This window comes from Pogoniulus pusillus, chromosome 2, assembly GCF_015220805.1.
Source record: "Pogoniulus pusillus isolate bPogPus1 chromosome 2, bPogPus1.pri, whole genome shotgun sequence".
In the NCBI taxonomy this organism is placed as follows: Eukaryota; Metazoa; Chordata; class Aves; order Piciformes; family Lybiidae; genus Pogoniulus; species Pogoniulus pusillus.
Genome location: NC_087265.1, coordinates 49,071,404 through 49,087,434, shown reverse-complemented (window position 1 = coordinate 49,087,434; position 16,031 = coordinate 49,071,404). Strand labels below are relative to the sequence as shown.

Below are 16,031 nucleotides of genomic sequence, written 5' to 3'. Positions count from 1 at the left end.
ACCCCTACGGAGGAGATGACGAAGGTCAACTGCGACTTGCTTCTCCCTCCCGCCTGGGTTAGCGAGGCAGGGACAGCAGAGCCCCTCTCCCTCTTCATACCCTGACCCTTGTGGCATGACCCTTGCTACTCCATTTCCACAGCATCACAGCTCCACTCCCAGCACCCTCCCGACCTAGCAGAGTAGGTGCTTGTGTCCAGGGCCCTTCAGTGTTCCCTGTCCTAGCAGGAGCCCTCCAGCTCTGCCTCACTCCCTCCCTGACACAACTGCAGCCATGCTGTCATTAGTGCCACCAGCCCCTGCAGGAAGGACACTCAGCCCACAATCAGCTGAGAGGAGCAAGCACTCCCTTACTAAACTCTCCTGCCTGCTCCTAGGCTGGGACACCCTGCAAAGGACCCCTCTGCCAGAGAGACCCCTACCAAGCCAGTGTGTGCCAGTCCAGTCCAGCCCAGCACCAGGCATGCTGATCCGAGACATTTGGGATTGAAGACCCCCTTGCCAGCCCCATCTAGTGTCCATGTCCCAGCTCCAGCCTGGCTCAGCATGTCCCCAGGACCTGGAAAACACCTGAAACCCATAGGTCCCTTCTGATTAAAAAGGCCTACACGAGGCACAAAAAAGGCTGCAGAAACACCAGGAAACTTCCCCAAAAGAGAGCAAAGGAAGTCCTGTTGTCCTGATGGATTGTTCGAGCCCCCAGCTCTTGCTCCAGTTTGGAGAGGGATGAGAAACATGCCCGAGACAACCAAAGTGAAGGGGCAAAGCTCCCAGGTGAGGAAGGCTTTCATCCTCTTCTCATAAGAGCTGCTCTGCCTCCCTCCCTCCCTCGAGCCCCAGCTGCAGCATGCAGCAGGTCAGTGAGCTGGCTGTGGGCAGGGGGATGCCAGTGGCGTTGGCTTTGGCAGTGTGTCTGTCTACAAGGCCTTACCAATTCCGTGTCCACAGATTAACTAACCTATCCCCAGCTCCGAGACAGCAAAGATGGCTCTGTGGCAAAATCCCCAGCCCCTGCTTCACTGGGCTCTGCTGCTGCCTCTGCCACCAACCCTGGGCACCTCGCTTAGCCTTTTGGCTGACAGGGAGGGAAGGGTGGGGGTCCCGAGGACATTGGGAGACCACAGCCACAACACAGGCCGAGGGATTTTGACTGAGAGGGGGTGCTTGTGGCAACAGGTAGGCAGAAGTGACCTCCAGGGAGGTCTAGACCAGCCTCCGTGACTGGTAGGACTTACCAGGGTGTCTGCCTGCTTCATGATGCTCTCCCCCGGGGATGGCTGCAGGCAGGTAAGCAGGAGGAAAGGGGAGGTGAGAAAAAGTGAGAGAGGAGAGAGAGAGAGAGAGAGAGAGATAAACAGAAAGGAGGCTAGGGTGAAAAGCTGTCCTCTGGCTATTTCTGGCCCTTCCTAGGAAATGTGTCTCAGTCCCACTTCCTTTCCACTATTCCTAGAGGTCAGGAATCCCTTGAAACCCAGGCAATGCTTGGGTACCCAGGGCAGCTCCACTGCTGTCATGGATGGAGTGTGCTCAGCTAAACACTGCACCCACTCCACAGGGGGCACCCACTGCCCCCTCCCACAGACACCAGCCACAGGCAGCCCCAGCTCCTGGAGACAAACACAGACTCATGCAGGCAGTGAAGGAGCAGAGCAAGGGTCCAGAATGCTCTAAAAGGGGGGAAATTGGTGACAAACTGCTGGAGTCTGTGGAAAGCACTGAAACAAACCTGAGGATAGGAATTAACTTTCCAGGATGGGTTAAGAGTCTCCAGACCCCAAATACATGGAGCAGAAAACAGATGCCTCTGCTGGGCAACAGCTGGTTGAGGTGCCTCAGAGTGGCACAGCAAAGAAACACATCTGAGTAGTTGATGAGGGTCTTAGGACCAGGGGCACCTCCAAAACCAAGCTATGCTGGCAGCATGGCTGAGGCTGCCATTTCCAGCCACAGGCCCGGGCAAACCCCTTTGGTTTCCTCTCAAAGCCACAGTAACGGTCCCAGCTCAAAGCCAACACGTTTTTGCTGGTGATAAGTGCCCGAGGAGGCTGGCAGGGGTGGTGGAGGGCACAGGCAGAGATTAAACCCAGGGCAGATAATGACCGCAGGGCCCCAGGGTGGGCAGCATACTCTGCTCCCACCCCATCCCCTCACTCAGACTTATGCGCTTCACTCATGACCAGAGAGCCACTCCCTGACCCCCCTTTACAGGTGGTTCTCCTATACAGTGCCCAGCCCAGGGCCCCACATGGGGCACAGCCACCCCAGTACTGCCAGGCTGCCGAGTCTGGAGCTGAAAACCTGCCAAGTCCTCCCTTCCCCAGCACCTGCCCCAGCAAGCCTTGGCACACATCCGAAGCAAGAAGAAAGGGTGGCCACATTGGCCCTGGGCAATGCCAGCCTCCAAGCCACCACATGCCCACTCTGCCCACTGCCATAGCACAGGCATGGCCAGGCCAGGACGGGGCAGGGGTGCTGCTCGTGGAGGCAAGACAGTGCCTAGTGGGCACTACCACACCACACTTCCCAAACCCCTGCCCCAGACATGGTCCTATTCTTGATAGCACCCTGGTGCCCTGCCATCCCTGAAGCAGCATGGCTGCCTGCCCGGTGCTCCCACACCCATTGTCCCCAGAGCAGGCTGAAAGGAGATGAGGCTCCCAGCTGCTCTCCCGGCATCCAGAGAGGACAGGGTGGGAAGGGCTGTGCGTCGCTCTGGCCCCGGCCGCTCACTGCAAGGTCCCCAGGAGGAACCGAAGAGATGACAATAACAAAGGCTGCAAATGCACTGCCTTGGGTGCCCTGAGCCAGAGACACATCTGGTACAGCCATCTCTGCACATGCAAGGAACTGCCCTGGCTCTGACCAGAGAGGGGAGGTCCTTGGTGCCAGGGGCACCCTAGAACCCAGCACCATCTTCCTGACCCTCCCAACAAGCCTGCAAACCCCTCTACCCGAAAGCTCCAGCTCCAGGAGTCTGATGGCTGGGCTGCCTCAATTCTTGCTGCTCCAACATGAGATGCCCTGCAGCCAGCCACTCTGCAGCCAGAGCACACAAACAGGGGTTGCCATTTACCTTAGCACAAGACACCTGTGTTTCTGGGGGTGGGTGACTCATCCCATTAAGACCCCAGGCAGAAAAAGCCCTTACAATAGTGCAGAACGAGGTGTCCCATCCCAGCCAGCATCCCCAGAACCTTGCCTGCCATGCACAGCTCGTGGCGAGGGCTTGCTTACCAGCTCATAGTTGACAGCAGGGGAGCAGGGGGTCACAGCCTGCAAGGAAGCAAAAAGAGGGACAGAATTAGTCCCACATTAGACCACAGCCCAGCATGCAGTGTGAGAAGAAGCTGGGCTGCACCATCCACCTCCCCAGCCCGGGCAAACCCAACTCCTGCCCAGGGAGCGACAGGGACACTTGTGGTCCATGACCCTGCCACTCTGGCAGGGCACCAAGGTCATGGCAGGCCTCCCTGGTAAGGGGAGTGGGCTCGGAGCCACGGCGATGGTGCCATTCTTCCATCGGCCAGGGAAATGAGGGAGCCCCAGCCTTGGGTGGGCATGGCAGGACACCGCATGGCAAGGCTGCCTGATGCCAAGAGCAGCTCCTGGAACTTATCCCAGCCCGGCCTCGTGAGCCTCCTGCAGCCGCCAGCTGAACAGCCCAGCTATTGTTACCTTAATTACCAGCGGCAATTACTGACAATTAACCTTGGGTTTTGCGTGCACCCCGGTTCGTCGGGAAGCAGTAACACGCCGAGCTGGGAGAGCCAGCGCCTTGTTTTTTCGCGCCGGGGGCAGCGGGAACGGCTGCTCCGGCCCCGAGTTGACAGGGAGACGCCAGCGGCAGGAGCAGGGTGAGGTCCGTGGCACTCCGTCCTCTCCGAACCCCGCCATGTATCCCCAGGAGCTGCGACCCCCAGGCACCCATCCCTTCAGCCAAAATCCACTCGGGGGCGGGTCCCTGATCATGGCAGCTCAGTGATCCCTCACACCCCACTCAGCCTCCCTTGTCCTGGGCCATAAAAAGCAGGATTCGGCCAAACACTACACTTGCAGAACCCGGATCCCACCCCATCCCGGTCCTCGCAGGGCAATGACCAGCCGCTGCCCGGCTGCCAGCCTGCTCCCATCCCGCCTGCTCTCTTCAGGGGCTCCTCCTCCCGCTCCCTTCCATTGCGCATTATTATGATGATTTTATTCTAATGCAGAAACGCTTCCATAAAAGGCCCCTTTCCCTGCCCCTCGGCGCTGGCCCCACGCCAGCCTCCCTGGAATGTTCTCCGGCAGCGAGCTGCCGGCGAGCGCCTCGCCATACGCCACACCATGCCCCGCACACCGCTGTACTCTTCGCCCGGGGATGCTCAACGCAGGGCCCCTGGACCCCACCTAGCCCCACCTCCTGAGGCCAGTGATGGGGGCAGACGCGGAGCTTCCCGCTCCAGCGTGGGGCAGGGGGGTCCCGCAGACAGGTAGGGCCCATGCCCATCCCTCCTCTGCTATGGGCGCTATGAGGTTTGCAGGCTACGAATGCTCCTTCAGCTGAAGAAGAGCAAAACCGGGGGTGCCCACGGTCATATTTCCCTGCCCTAGCGGATTGTGTGATGTCTAATATGGTTTGTGCTCACCCGGGGCTGCTCCTCCCATCCACAGGATACACCAACCCGGGCCGTAAGGCACTCTTTCATCCCAAAAAGGCAGTTTTACAAGGACTGCAGGAATGTAATGCTGCTTTCAGCTTCCGTGCCTCTTGCAGCTTTGGCTCCAACATGCCTCAGGTTCAAGGAGAACAGGCAAGACCCTGCCCTAGGCAATGCACCTCTACCTAGGGAAGCCAGGCTAGTGACCCAGGGGTGCAGAAGCATCCCTCCTGCCCACAAGGGACCATGGCAGCCCCCAGCACTGTCTCCAACTCCATCCCCAAGAACTCCTGCAAGGACGGTAAAGGTGGGGAGACCTGCACTCCCCTGGTGTGAGCTCTGCCTCGCCACGGCAGACACAGCAGCCTTTCTTCTCCCCCCCACCGGTGTTTGCATTCCTGTTGCCTGGCCCCCACCACCGCGACCCCGCCGCTCAGCAGCCCTGCCCAGGAATGTGAGGAACGAAGCACAGCGGGGCTGCTACCCACCCCACCAGCCCCCCACGGCCCCCCAGGTCGCAGCTCTGTCCCTCCCAGCAGCCACATCCCATGAGATGGTGCCCCGAGAGCCAGGGCTTGCCAAGCAGCAAAATCAGCTTGCCAGCAAATGAGGTTGGAGAGGCAGGAGCGGCGGGGATTCTCGGATGCCTCGCAAAGCACTGGGCACAGACTGCGGCCCTGCCCCGGGGAGGGAGGGCTCGCTCGCCCATAGCCAGCTGTCACCACACCTACAGTAACTTGACGCCTTCGAGGTGTCCGAGCCCAGAAATAAACACCTGGCCACACCTCCCCAGGGCAGAGCAGTCCTCCTCCACCGAACCCCACCAGCTGCAGCCCCCCCAGATCCCTGCCGGGACTTTGGCACCAGTTCACAAGCACCCAGCGAAGCCTGGAGAGATGTGGACATCCACCACATACCCAGTGATGAGACACCTCGGAGCCTTCTCGATGCTGCAACCACCGCCCACATCTCCCTCCCTCCCAGATCCTTCCTCTCCCTCCTCCCTCAGCAAAAATAACCCCTGCAGCCATGGACATGCTCAGAGGCACGGCTGTGTCCTGCTCCAGCTGCAGCATCCCCACGGATTGGAGGCTCAGGCTGTGAGGTGCCTGCTGCGCGTTGTGAGACAAACCTCCACAGAGGGACCCTGTGATTTGGGAGCAAGCTGCGTCTGTGCAGCAGGAGGCATGGGGCAGGCTTGGGGAGCACAGGCATCCCCCTAGCCGGGCTGCTGAAGCAAGGCGAGCACTGGCCCACAGCCCATAGCACGGCTCGCCCAGCTGCCGGTGGGCGACGCAAGCCCATCTCTGACGCATATCCCTTCCTTTGGGTGGTGGTTTTTGTTTTTCCCTTCCCCAGGAGCTCCGATAAACATTCCTGAGTTGGCCGATATCCGGGCCGGTGCTGACCCTTGCAATGCTGGGAGCAGCTGCAGTACCAGCCACCTCGGCCCTTGTGCAGAGCCTGGCAAGCCTGAGCTGCTTCCCACAGCCAGGCGCCCAGACAGCAGCAAGCCGGCTCAGCTGGTGTGGCCAGAGATGGAGAGGAGCTGTCAAAAGGAACCCTCCTAGCACCTCAAGCCCGTCTGTTCCTGTAAGCCAGTGCTGGGCGGGTACAGCCCTTCTGGCTTCCCCAACCCAGGATGGGAACCCCAAAACAGGGCAGTAAGATACTTTATTCTCTCCAGTCCTCAGTAAAAGGGGTCCTCTGCCCAAACCACCCTGCAGGCTGGAAATGTGCTTGCCAAAGAGGATGGTGACTCAGTGACCAGATAGGCATTCCATAGGATGGTGTTGGGGTGGCACTGATGCCAGCTCAGCCCACATCACTCCACGGGGAACCTATTCCTCTCTAGCAAGGTCGACTGAGCTTTGTGTCACCCATGCCCCAGCTGAGCTGCACATCACCTTCCCATGCACCCCATGACCCTCTGCTCACCCCAAGACCCTGCTCCAGGCAAAGAGGGATTTCAGGGACACAGGCCATGGCAACTCCCCAGACAAACCCAGAGTCCTTCTGCTCATCAGCCCCTCCACTTCTGCCACAGCCCTGCTGAATCCCCTCCTAGCTGCAATGTGGGGCAGAGCAAGAGCCCTGCTCTGGCACCCCACATCAGAAGGCACTTCAAGAGAACTTGTTAGGACCACCAAGTTAGGGATGCTGGAGAAGGTTTTCCCCTCTCCAGCAATCTTATTCCCCCCTTCCCAATGAGACCAGCTGCAGCATCCTTCCCTCCTGCCAGCCATAAAGAGACTATAGGATCTGAGCTCGGAAGGTGCCCCTCGGCCCACACCCCTGCCCTGCAGAGGGTTCAGGTCTCCGCTGAGTCCATCACGTGCCGCCTGCTCCTTCCCTCACATTTCTCCCAGCTCTGGCAAATCTCCTGTTTATGCAACAAGCCCTCGGCGGGAGGACGGCATGTTTCCATCCACACCCACTCCCCCTCGCCCCGGCTCCACCCTGCCCTGCACAGCCCCAGCGTGAGACACGGGCGGCTGTGCAGAGCCCCTGCCGCTCAGCACCGGGACCCTGCCGAGCACACAGCACCCCAGCATCACACAGCTCCTCTATGCCCCCACCAGCGCTCCAGGGCTTTACTGCCTTGAGGCTTTCCCCCTTCGCGAGGGTGTAACCAACGGCTGCAGCGAAGAGCCAGGGAGCAGCTTGGCCAGCAGCTCGGGGTGAGTCAGGCTGGGCTGACACTGGGGCACAGAGGTCTGGCTGCTCCCAGGCTTCCCTCTGAGCATCCCTGGCCCGCCCCACAGCTGGGTCAGGGGCTGTCACCGTGCCATCCCCTCCATGCTTGGATGCCTGGCAGCACTCGTGCCAGAGCGAGGCCAGCAGGCTGCCCTGCCCTACATTACCCATGAGATGCTGCTAGTACTCGAGGTGAGTACCACAGAGCACCACTGTGCCGGGGATGCTCCCCAGGCTGGGACAGACCCCATCCCCCTGTCTCCCTTCAGGTATGTGCCCAGGGAGCCGCCCCATAGCCCATCCCCACCCTGGCGGCAGCAAGGCCAGGACAGAGGTCACCTGGTGTGCCCAACCCTGCAGATCAGGGCTGAGATACTGTGGGGGACATAAGGTGCTCACACCCACAGTGGCCCTGGGGCCACCACTGGCACTCCAGCACACCCCAGCCCAGTCAGGAGGGTGACATTTCCCAGTGGCCCATGGCTTGCCAGGCCAGCAGCCCCAGTTCAGGGAAACAGGACACTCAATGGGGAAGGCAACACAGGAAAGCTCTGAGGGATTGGGACAGAGGCATCAGCACTAAAATAGTTCTGATTTCAACCCAAATAAGGGCAGGTCAGCTTGAGGGTGGTTTGAGCTATCAGCCCCAGGGTGCCAAGTGCTGACTAGGGAAAGGGAGAGAAGGTAGCACCCTCAGGCCCGTTTGGGGGAAAAAGAGGGGTCTGAGGATTAGAAGAGTGACAGAGTTGCCTCCACATGCCCAAGAGTTGGCCCTGCTCTGGCAGTGGATGCTGCCTCGGCATGAGGCCGGCCACGGGCAAGGATGTGCTGTGCTCCAGTGCCTAAAAAGGCAACATCTGCAGGCAGCAGGTCTGGATCCAGTCCTGCAGGCCATTGCCTGCCTGGCACTGTCCCCACAGCCCCAGTGATGCCCTGCTGCCAGCACTGTGGATACTGCCACCTCGCTGCAGTGACACCCCTCGCCTCAGTCCCACGGGGTCTCAACAACTAGCCTGCCCCAGGGGAGGCATGGGCGTCATTCCCAGCCCCTCATCAAGCCTCCTGAGCCTAAATCAGCTAACAGGTTTGTCCAGAGAGCAGACACACACTCGGATTGGCTAAGACGCAGCCTGCTGCAGGGGGATTCACCAGGACTGCTGCACTCACAGCTTCTCGCACTGGATCAGCTGGTGCATGGATTCTTACATGGCACTGGGCACCAAGTGGTCTGGCACCTGAGACCATTCAGTGCACACAACCTGACACAGCATTGGCCAGCACAGGGATTCCTGGATGGGATTAGCCAGCACAGGGATTCTCACCCGGGACTGGCCAGTCCGTGGGTTCTGACACGGGATTGGCCAGGGCACTGATTGCCATGCAGGATTGGCCAGAACGGTGATTCCAGCACAGGACTGGTCAATGCACAGATTCTCACATGGGACTGGTCAATAAATGGATCCTGGCATTGAGACTGCTCAGAGCACAGGTACTCAGGTGTGACTGGCCAGCACATGGGCCCGTGACCAAGCAAGCTGGCTGCCTGTGCTCTGTGGCGAGTCCTGTATGGGACCCTGGCCCACGGAGGGTCCCCATGCTGGCAGAGCACAAGGCATGAAGACTTCACTGCAGGCTTTGGGCTGCCCCATGGCATCAGTGACAGTGCCCATGGAGCTGTGACCCAATTCAACAGACAGTCAAGGGGCCAAGATAAGGCTCGACTACCCCAGGGGGTCTGTGCCCCCTATCAGCAAGTCCAGGGGCTCCCCTTATGGGGGAAAGCCCCAAGCAAATGGAGACTGCGGTAGATGCTGTGTCCCCACTCCACAGTATGAAGCCAAAGCCGCTGCCATGAATAACAACTGCTGAGCAGCACTCCAAAACTGTTGTACCTCACCTGTGGGGTCAAGGAGGTGTAGGAAGAGGAAGGATAAGCAGAGGCAGAGCTGCTCCCCCATGGCCAGGGGCCTTACTGTGGGTTTACATTCCTCTCTGCACCCTAACACCCAGTGGTGTGGCTCCAGTGCTGAGTGGGGGCTGCTGACACTGTGGCAAGATGCACAAGGCCAGGACACAGGAGGGTGGCCCAAGGCAACTCTGCTCCAGCAGTCCCTTGAAAGGGTGTAAATGACCCCCTCAGCTCAGGACCCAAAACCAGGGGCACAAAGGAGGTGCAGAGCCCTGCCCATCCTGAAACAGGGGCCAGCCAGACTTCACTACAGCACAGCTGGAAGCTCATTTTCTCCCAGCTGACTTTCCCTGGTGGTGTCACCCCCAGGGATGGCTTCAAACGCCAGACAGAACACACACACAATGCTCCAAGTGGCATCATGCTGCAAGAGCACAGGGTGCCCACTTGGTTGTCCTCCAGCAACCTCAAACTCCTCATACAGCAGATGCCATCTGAACGTCCTCCATGAGGTGTTGTCATTGCCTTGTCCCTGCTAGCTGCCCCGCAGCACACACACTGAGGTCACTGGTGGCTGACCCTGCTACCGATCAGGAGCCCCGGGCAAGGAGCAGCTCTCTCTTTTGGTTTGGGTTTTTTTGTTTGCGTGGCTGAGGATTTTTTCCTCCTTGTTTTCCCCTTAAAACTAAGAGGGCTGATGCCTCTCTCCGCCGTTTCCTCTCCCACGAGCACGGCCCAAAAACATCTGCGCTGGGACCTGCCCTGCCGGATTTAACCCTCTGCAGGCCTGGCAGCACGGAGGGGACGGGGTCCCTGCCCGGGCTGGGGGGAGGTGGTGGTGGTGGTAAGCTGGCACCCGCCGGGGCTGCCAGGCTTCTCGCCACTCATTAACCCGAGGTTTAACTAAACATTGACGGTCCCCCGGCAGGACTGGGGGGGGGGTTAACCCGTGGGCTGCCTGGGTGTCCTGGCGCAGAGCCTGCCCCTCTCGTTTGTGCCCCTCGGTGCGGGGTGACAGGCACCCGCCCGGCATCGCTCCCCCTAGCCGCGGCGTGGGAACGGGGCGCCGGGGCACGAACTCGCTTTCCCGCGCAGCCCTCGATCCCGAGGGACAGGTCCTTACACACTGCAGAGGGGACGATGAGCCCAGTGCCTCCGTACCCTGCTCCAGGGGGCACCCAGCGGGTCACCGCCCCGGCGAGGTGGGGAGGTGGACGCAGGGGGCACGGCCCTCCGAGCCGCTCACGGCTGCCAGCCAGCAGCCAAGCAGCCCTGTCCCTTCCCAAATCCCCCTCCGCGGGAACACCGCTCCAGTCCAAGCTCTCCCCGCGCCCCGAGACCCCCTTCAGAGATCGACAGCGGAGAACACCCCAACACAGGGGTGCCGCAGCCCCCTAACCCTGTCCCGACTTGGATGTCACGCGTGGCCTCCGCCCCCTGAAGAGATGCCACCTCCCGCAGCACCCACCCACCCACCCCACGCCCCCCCTCCCCCAGGAGAGCTTTGGGACCCCCGTGCCCTCGCCGTCCGCCCGTACCTTGTTCATGACGCTCCCGAAATCCATCCGGGGTCTCGCCTGCCTACATCTGAAAGGGTCAGCGGCGCGGCCTCACCTGGCCCGGGGGCTGCCGGGGGGCGGCTAGGGGGGCGGGGGGAGGGGGGGGGCAGGCGGGAGCCCAGCGTCGCCCGGGCGGGCAGGAGTGAAGGCAGACTGCAGGCAGAGCCCCCCTCCCTCCCCGGGCCGAGTCTGGAGAAGGAAGGAAGGAAGGAGGGAGGGAGGAGGGAGGGGAGGGAAGGAGGGGGAGAGACCGAAGGGTTTCACTCCCCGCGAGCGGGACCCCAGCGATGGAGGAATGCAAAGGGGTCCCGCCGGCCCCCCGCTCCCCACGGCACCCCCGGAACGACCGGGGGCTGGGGAGCTCGGGGGCCCCGGCCCTGGTCCTTGCTAGGAAGGGGGTCCCGGATGGCGTTTTCCAACACTCCCCTCCCTCCGCTTGCTCCCTCTCCCTCTTTCTTCTCTTCCCTCTCTCCCCAGCTGCACGGCGCGCTCCAAGTCCAGCCCCGCTCCGCTCCCCTCGCCTCCCCCAAAAACGCCCTTAAAGGCAACCGAGAGCCCGTCTCGGGCAGACGGCGCTGGCGGAGGGGTGCCGACAAGCGGGCAGCCTGTCCGCTCGCAGAACGCCCCGCACGCAGCGCCGCCACATCCCCCCGCAAAGCGCCTCGCACCCGCGCTGGAGGGGCCGTGGCAGCCGGTGGGGCGCAGCGGGGTCGGGGCCTTATCGCCCCGCGTGACGCCACCGGCGTCCCCGTGCCCTTGGCGGGGGGGGGGGGGGGGGGCAGAGACGGGGGTGTGGGGCCCTTCTTGGGGCCTCTATCTGCCTGGCACCCTTTGGCATAACTTGGTGTCCCCCTGCCCATGCATGGGACAAAGTGCCCCATTAACGGTCCTTGGGTACCCCGCACCCCCGATACTGGGGGGATGTGAAGATTTATCAGCCCATCCCCCCCCGGACCCCCGATTAAAGAGCACAGTTAAAACGCTGGAGAAGTCCCAGCTGTCCCTTGGCACACAGTGACATACCAGTCCCTGCTTGCCTTTGCCATACCCGAAGTGCACCCAACATCCTCCTTGCCTTCCTCCCCGTCTCCCTTCCTCCTCCTCGGGGGCTCTGCGTGGCAGTGGACGGAGCCCTGCTCTCCCTAGCCACCCTCGGGCCAGCCCAGCCCCAGCCCTGCTGCCCGAGCAAGTGCTCAGCGCCGCAAGAGCCGGAAGCGAAGTGTGGAAGCCCCCAGCGGAGCTCGGCAGGCAGGGGGCAGCTCGCCTGGCAGTGGCCCGCGGAGCAGCGAGCCGGCCGCGGAGGCAGCAAGCCAGGCACCGGGCCCGGCGCTGTTGACATTTTCTCGCCCAACACCTCCCCATTCCTGTTTGCGTTTCCATCCTCACGGTGCGGGCTCAGCCAAAAGGCCGGGGCTGGCTCAGCAAGCACAGGGCAGGACCCTGGGCACCTCTCCTGCCTCACCACCACCCCGAAAGTCACCAGGGAGAGCTTGGGAGCGAGGGGTTCTCCCCCTGCTTTCCCCCATGCAACAACCCTGTGAGTGCAATTCCAGTCCCGCAGATCTTTCCCAGTCTCTCCACGCCTCGGTCTCCCAAGCAGCTGGACAGTGCCATGGGACGGGAGCACCAAGAAGCACTGGCAGATCCTTCCCACTGCCAAGGATGAAGCATCAGACACTCAGATTCCCCGGGAGGCACCTCCTCGCCCCTCTCCTGGGCAAATGTGAGCCCTGCTGCCCCCACTGGCACCCAAGGGCACAGGGCTGAATCACAATAGGTGACAAACCTCCCCCACGAGGGATCCATTTGCATCCCCAAACAAGCAGCCCCAGCACCATAGCCTCCCAAAAGCAGGCATCCCAAAAAGAGCGGAGCACTGCAACTGGGATAGAGGGGCAGTGTATGTCTTTTGCCAGGGGATCTGGGCACAGACCCCAGCTCGAGTCCAGTACAGGCCCCTGCACGGACCCCACCCAGCCCAGGCTCCTCTGAGTGTGGCCATAGGATAGTTCCTGGACCCTGGGGAACACCAGAAGAGTCAGAGCCAGATGGGAAAGTATCAGTGACTGACCGGGATGGAAATGAGTGGGTGAGCAAAGGGCAGCGACTGCGTGTCACTGCCCCTGTGGCTACGATGGGAGCTGTCTCCTGGGGAGATGACGTGTTCCCTTCACAGGACTCGGCCAGAGAAGCCTTGACAACATCCCTGAACTCCAACCATCAAAGTAACTCCAGAGCCACCAGGTCAATGCATTGAGGGGAGTGGATCCAGCGTCCTCTGCCCCCCCATGAGGTCCCCTCAGCGTCTCCAGAGAAAGCACTCTGTCCCTGAACCAGCTCCTCCATGACCCAAAACTGACACCCTTGAGCACCATCACCCCAGATGTTAGTGGACAAAGAAGACCTGGGGACCGGATATCAAGGAAGGATCATCTCTGGAGGTGAAAGCACAGAGGAGGAGACAAAGCCCCAGTGCAGGGTCTGTACCTGAGCCAGACCTTTTGGCTGCTTTGGGATTGGTGCCACCCCTTGGAGGATGCAATGCTGGTGGTCCTTGAGGACACTATGCCCCTACCAGGGCAGATCCCAGTCAGCAGTGGCCATGGGAAATGTGAAGTAGTATGGGAAGGGAGAAAATAAGTGGGAAATGATTGGCAGAGACCTGTCCAACCCAGATCCTGCCTCCAAGCAACACAGGGATTGGACGCACATCTGGGAGCCCCCAAGGAGGAAGGTTAGTGGTCCCTGCTGTCTCAAGTGACAGCTCCTGGGACAGCCCCAGCCAGAGCTCACCAGTGCAGCAAGTGTGTGTGGTGTCAGTATCACTGCCCCCCTGCCTGCTCTCCCTGCATGCAGCAGCACCCAGGGGGGTGCAGAAAAGTCCCCAGTTTCCTCAAGCAGCCAAGCCAAATTCCACCCCCCAACCCCTGGGAGCTGAGAGAGGCTGAATATTTGGGCAGTGAAGTAAAGAAGGGGAAAAGGGAAAGAGGAAGAGAAAAGGAGAAAAGCAAAATAAAACAAACAAAAAGGGGAAAAAAAAACAAACAACCCAGAACTCCATTCAGGACCTGCTGCATAAACATGACCTGGCATGGCACTGGGCCAGGGCTGACTCCCACAGTCCCCCGAGCCACCTTCCCACCTGGGCCTGTGCCAGGTCCTGTGGCATTCCTCCCCCACGGCTCCGTTGTGGAGACCAAAGGTGTTGCTAATTAGCTGTCCTGAAGTACTGGGTGGGGGGGACTTGTAAGGGGAATCAGGGACAGGGACGGGATGGGCAGCTCCCCATGTGACTGGCACACCATCCCCTCTGCTGTGCCAGGAGGAAGCAGCTGGGCAGAGCAGCTGAGGCAACGAGCGGGGACAGGACAGCCACGTGAACCTTAGCAAGAGATAAGGGGACATGGATGTTCTCTCTCTCCAGCCCTCATTCCTGGCATAGCCAAGGGCCCTCTGGACACGACCCTAGCACTGCCCAGGCCCCTGCCCATGGCACAGCTGTAGGGTGCCCATGACCATAAATAAAGCCTCCCCAGAAGGGTCTGACTGCTCCCTGCCTCAGTTTACTCTCCCAGCTCTGGGGAGTCCTCAGCACCAGCTGACAGGACAGGAGATGTGTGTCCTCTTCACCACCACTGCACGCCACAGCGCTGGTCCTGCTGCACTCCCCCACTGCCAGCAGCCTGCCCGTGCTGTGGGCACTGGGAGCGATTGCTCTGGCCACGATGTGCTTCACTGCCTGGCCCTGGCCCTGCTCCAGGCCCTGGTTTAATGATGGACAAATTCACCCCTGGAGTCCCATTGCAGGGGGGCACTTGAAAAACAAGCGGGCCCTGGCAGGAAGCCAGCGGGGATGGACGGCACTGAGCTGTGAACACACGCATGGGACCCATGTGTCAGCACGCTTGTGCACAGGGGGGGATGTTCCACACTCGTGTGCCTGGGTAGATGCTCTTGCACACACACGGGCTCACATGCCCACGGAGGTGTCTGCAAGCACAGGTGATGGTGCACCCACAGTCGTGTGCACCGCCACGCAAGCACGCTCACCTCTGGGCACACGCAAGCGCGCCCGTGCACACACCCACATACACGGGCAAGCAGCAGCCCTCTGCCAGCTCCCCAGGGGCTGACACCAGGGGTCAAGGCAGCCCTGGGAGTGTCTCTGCCCCATACTATCTGCCATGCCTCAGGTTCCCCCCTTAGCACAGCACCTGCACCTCTCTAGGACATGTGAGTCCCAGTGTGGCCCAAGGCAAGTGGGGCAGGCTGGAGCCCTGCCAGGCCCAGGGACTGGCACAGCCACCACTTCCCAGAACTATCCAGCAGCAATTGCCAGCCGATTACACAGCCAAACATTGCAGCTCTCCCTGGCTATCACCAGACTGGCTCCTGTCAGAGGGAGAAACATTGTCCCTCATCTTTTCTCAGCCTCCCCGAGCAGCACCGTGGCAAAATCCAACCTCAGTGGGAGTGAGCATATTCCAGGGGACAGGGACGCCACCAGCATCTCCCTTGCTCCGTGATCTGTGACATGCCTGCGTGCCCCCAGTGCCTGGAGTATCCTTGGGCTTATCCCTCCGTGCCAGCCAGAAGCATAGTGCTAGCACCAGTTCCTGACTGTGCCACAACTGCCACACGCCAACACCCAAGCTCACCCACACCCGGCCACTGCCACAGAAAGCACTTCATTCCATGTCATCTCCCCCACCTCCAGCTGCCCCAAGGCAGGGCTCTGTGACTCAGTTTCCCCCCTTCTCAAAGAAAGATACTGCTTTGGGCAGGCAGTCTCCATGTGAGAGTGGGGCAGGCTGGGGGTGCTGGATACACACCCATGTCCATCCATCCACCCACCCGCTTCCCTCAGGGGGAGGGAAGTTTACTAAGTGAGGAAAAATCCCTGAGTGGAGGGGCCACACATGAGAAGGGCCTTACATGGGCATGGGAACGGCATTGTGCTTCCCAGCCTATGTGTGTGCGGCTGCCCCAGCCCCTCCAGTGCCGCCCACGGGTGCCAGGCACCCTGCCAGCATCGCTGCCACCACAGGCACGGGTCTAACTGCTGTCCCCACCACTATCCCTTCGACAGTGTGGGACGTCAAGGAGTGCAGGTCACTTCCAGGGTACAAGTCCTGCCCACCCTGGCACAGCTCTGCCCCTTCACTGCCTCCTTGGGGGTGTGGTACTCACCAGCACCCCAACACCTTCCCAGTGTTCCCACATACACCC

At 60.9% G+C, this 16,031-nt stretch overlaps 1 protein-coding gene across 7 annotated transcripts in view; it reads right to left on the bottom strand.

The window, feature by feature from the left end:
* TNS1 (tensin 1) overlaps positions 1-16,031 on the bottom strand; it is a 62,563-nt gene that overhangs the window by 44,595 nt on the left and 1,937 nt on the right. For 3 of the 7 annotated variants that reach the window (XM_064165493.1, XM_064165506.1, XM_064165534.1), the window contains exons 1-2: positions 10,782-11,258; positions 3,235-3,273 (exon numbers count right to left, since the gene is read on the bottom strand). In XM_064165493.1, the coding sequence (XP_064021563.1) occupies positions 3,235-3,273; positions 10,782-10,808 (66 nt within the window). In that variant the 5' untranslated portion in view covers positions 10,809-11,258. Of the gene's footprint in view, positions 1-1,235; positions 1,276-3,234; positions 3,274-10,781; positions 11,259-16,031 lie in introns of those variants that run through there. The other 4 variants (XM_064165499.1, XM_064165527.1, XM_064165541.1 and 1 more) reach the window with 2 other exon arrangements.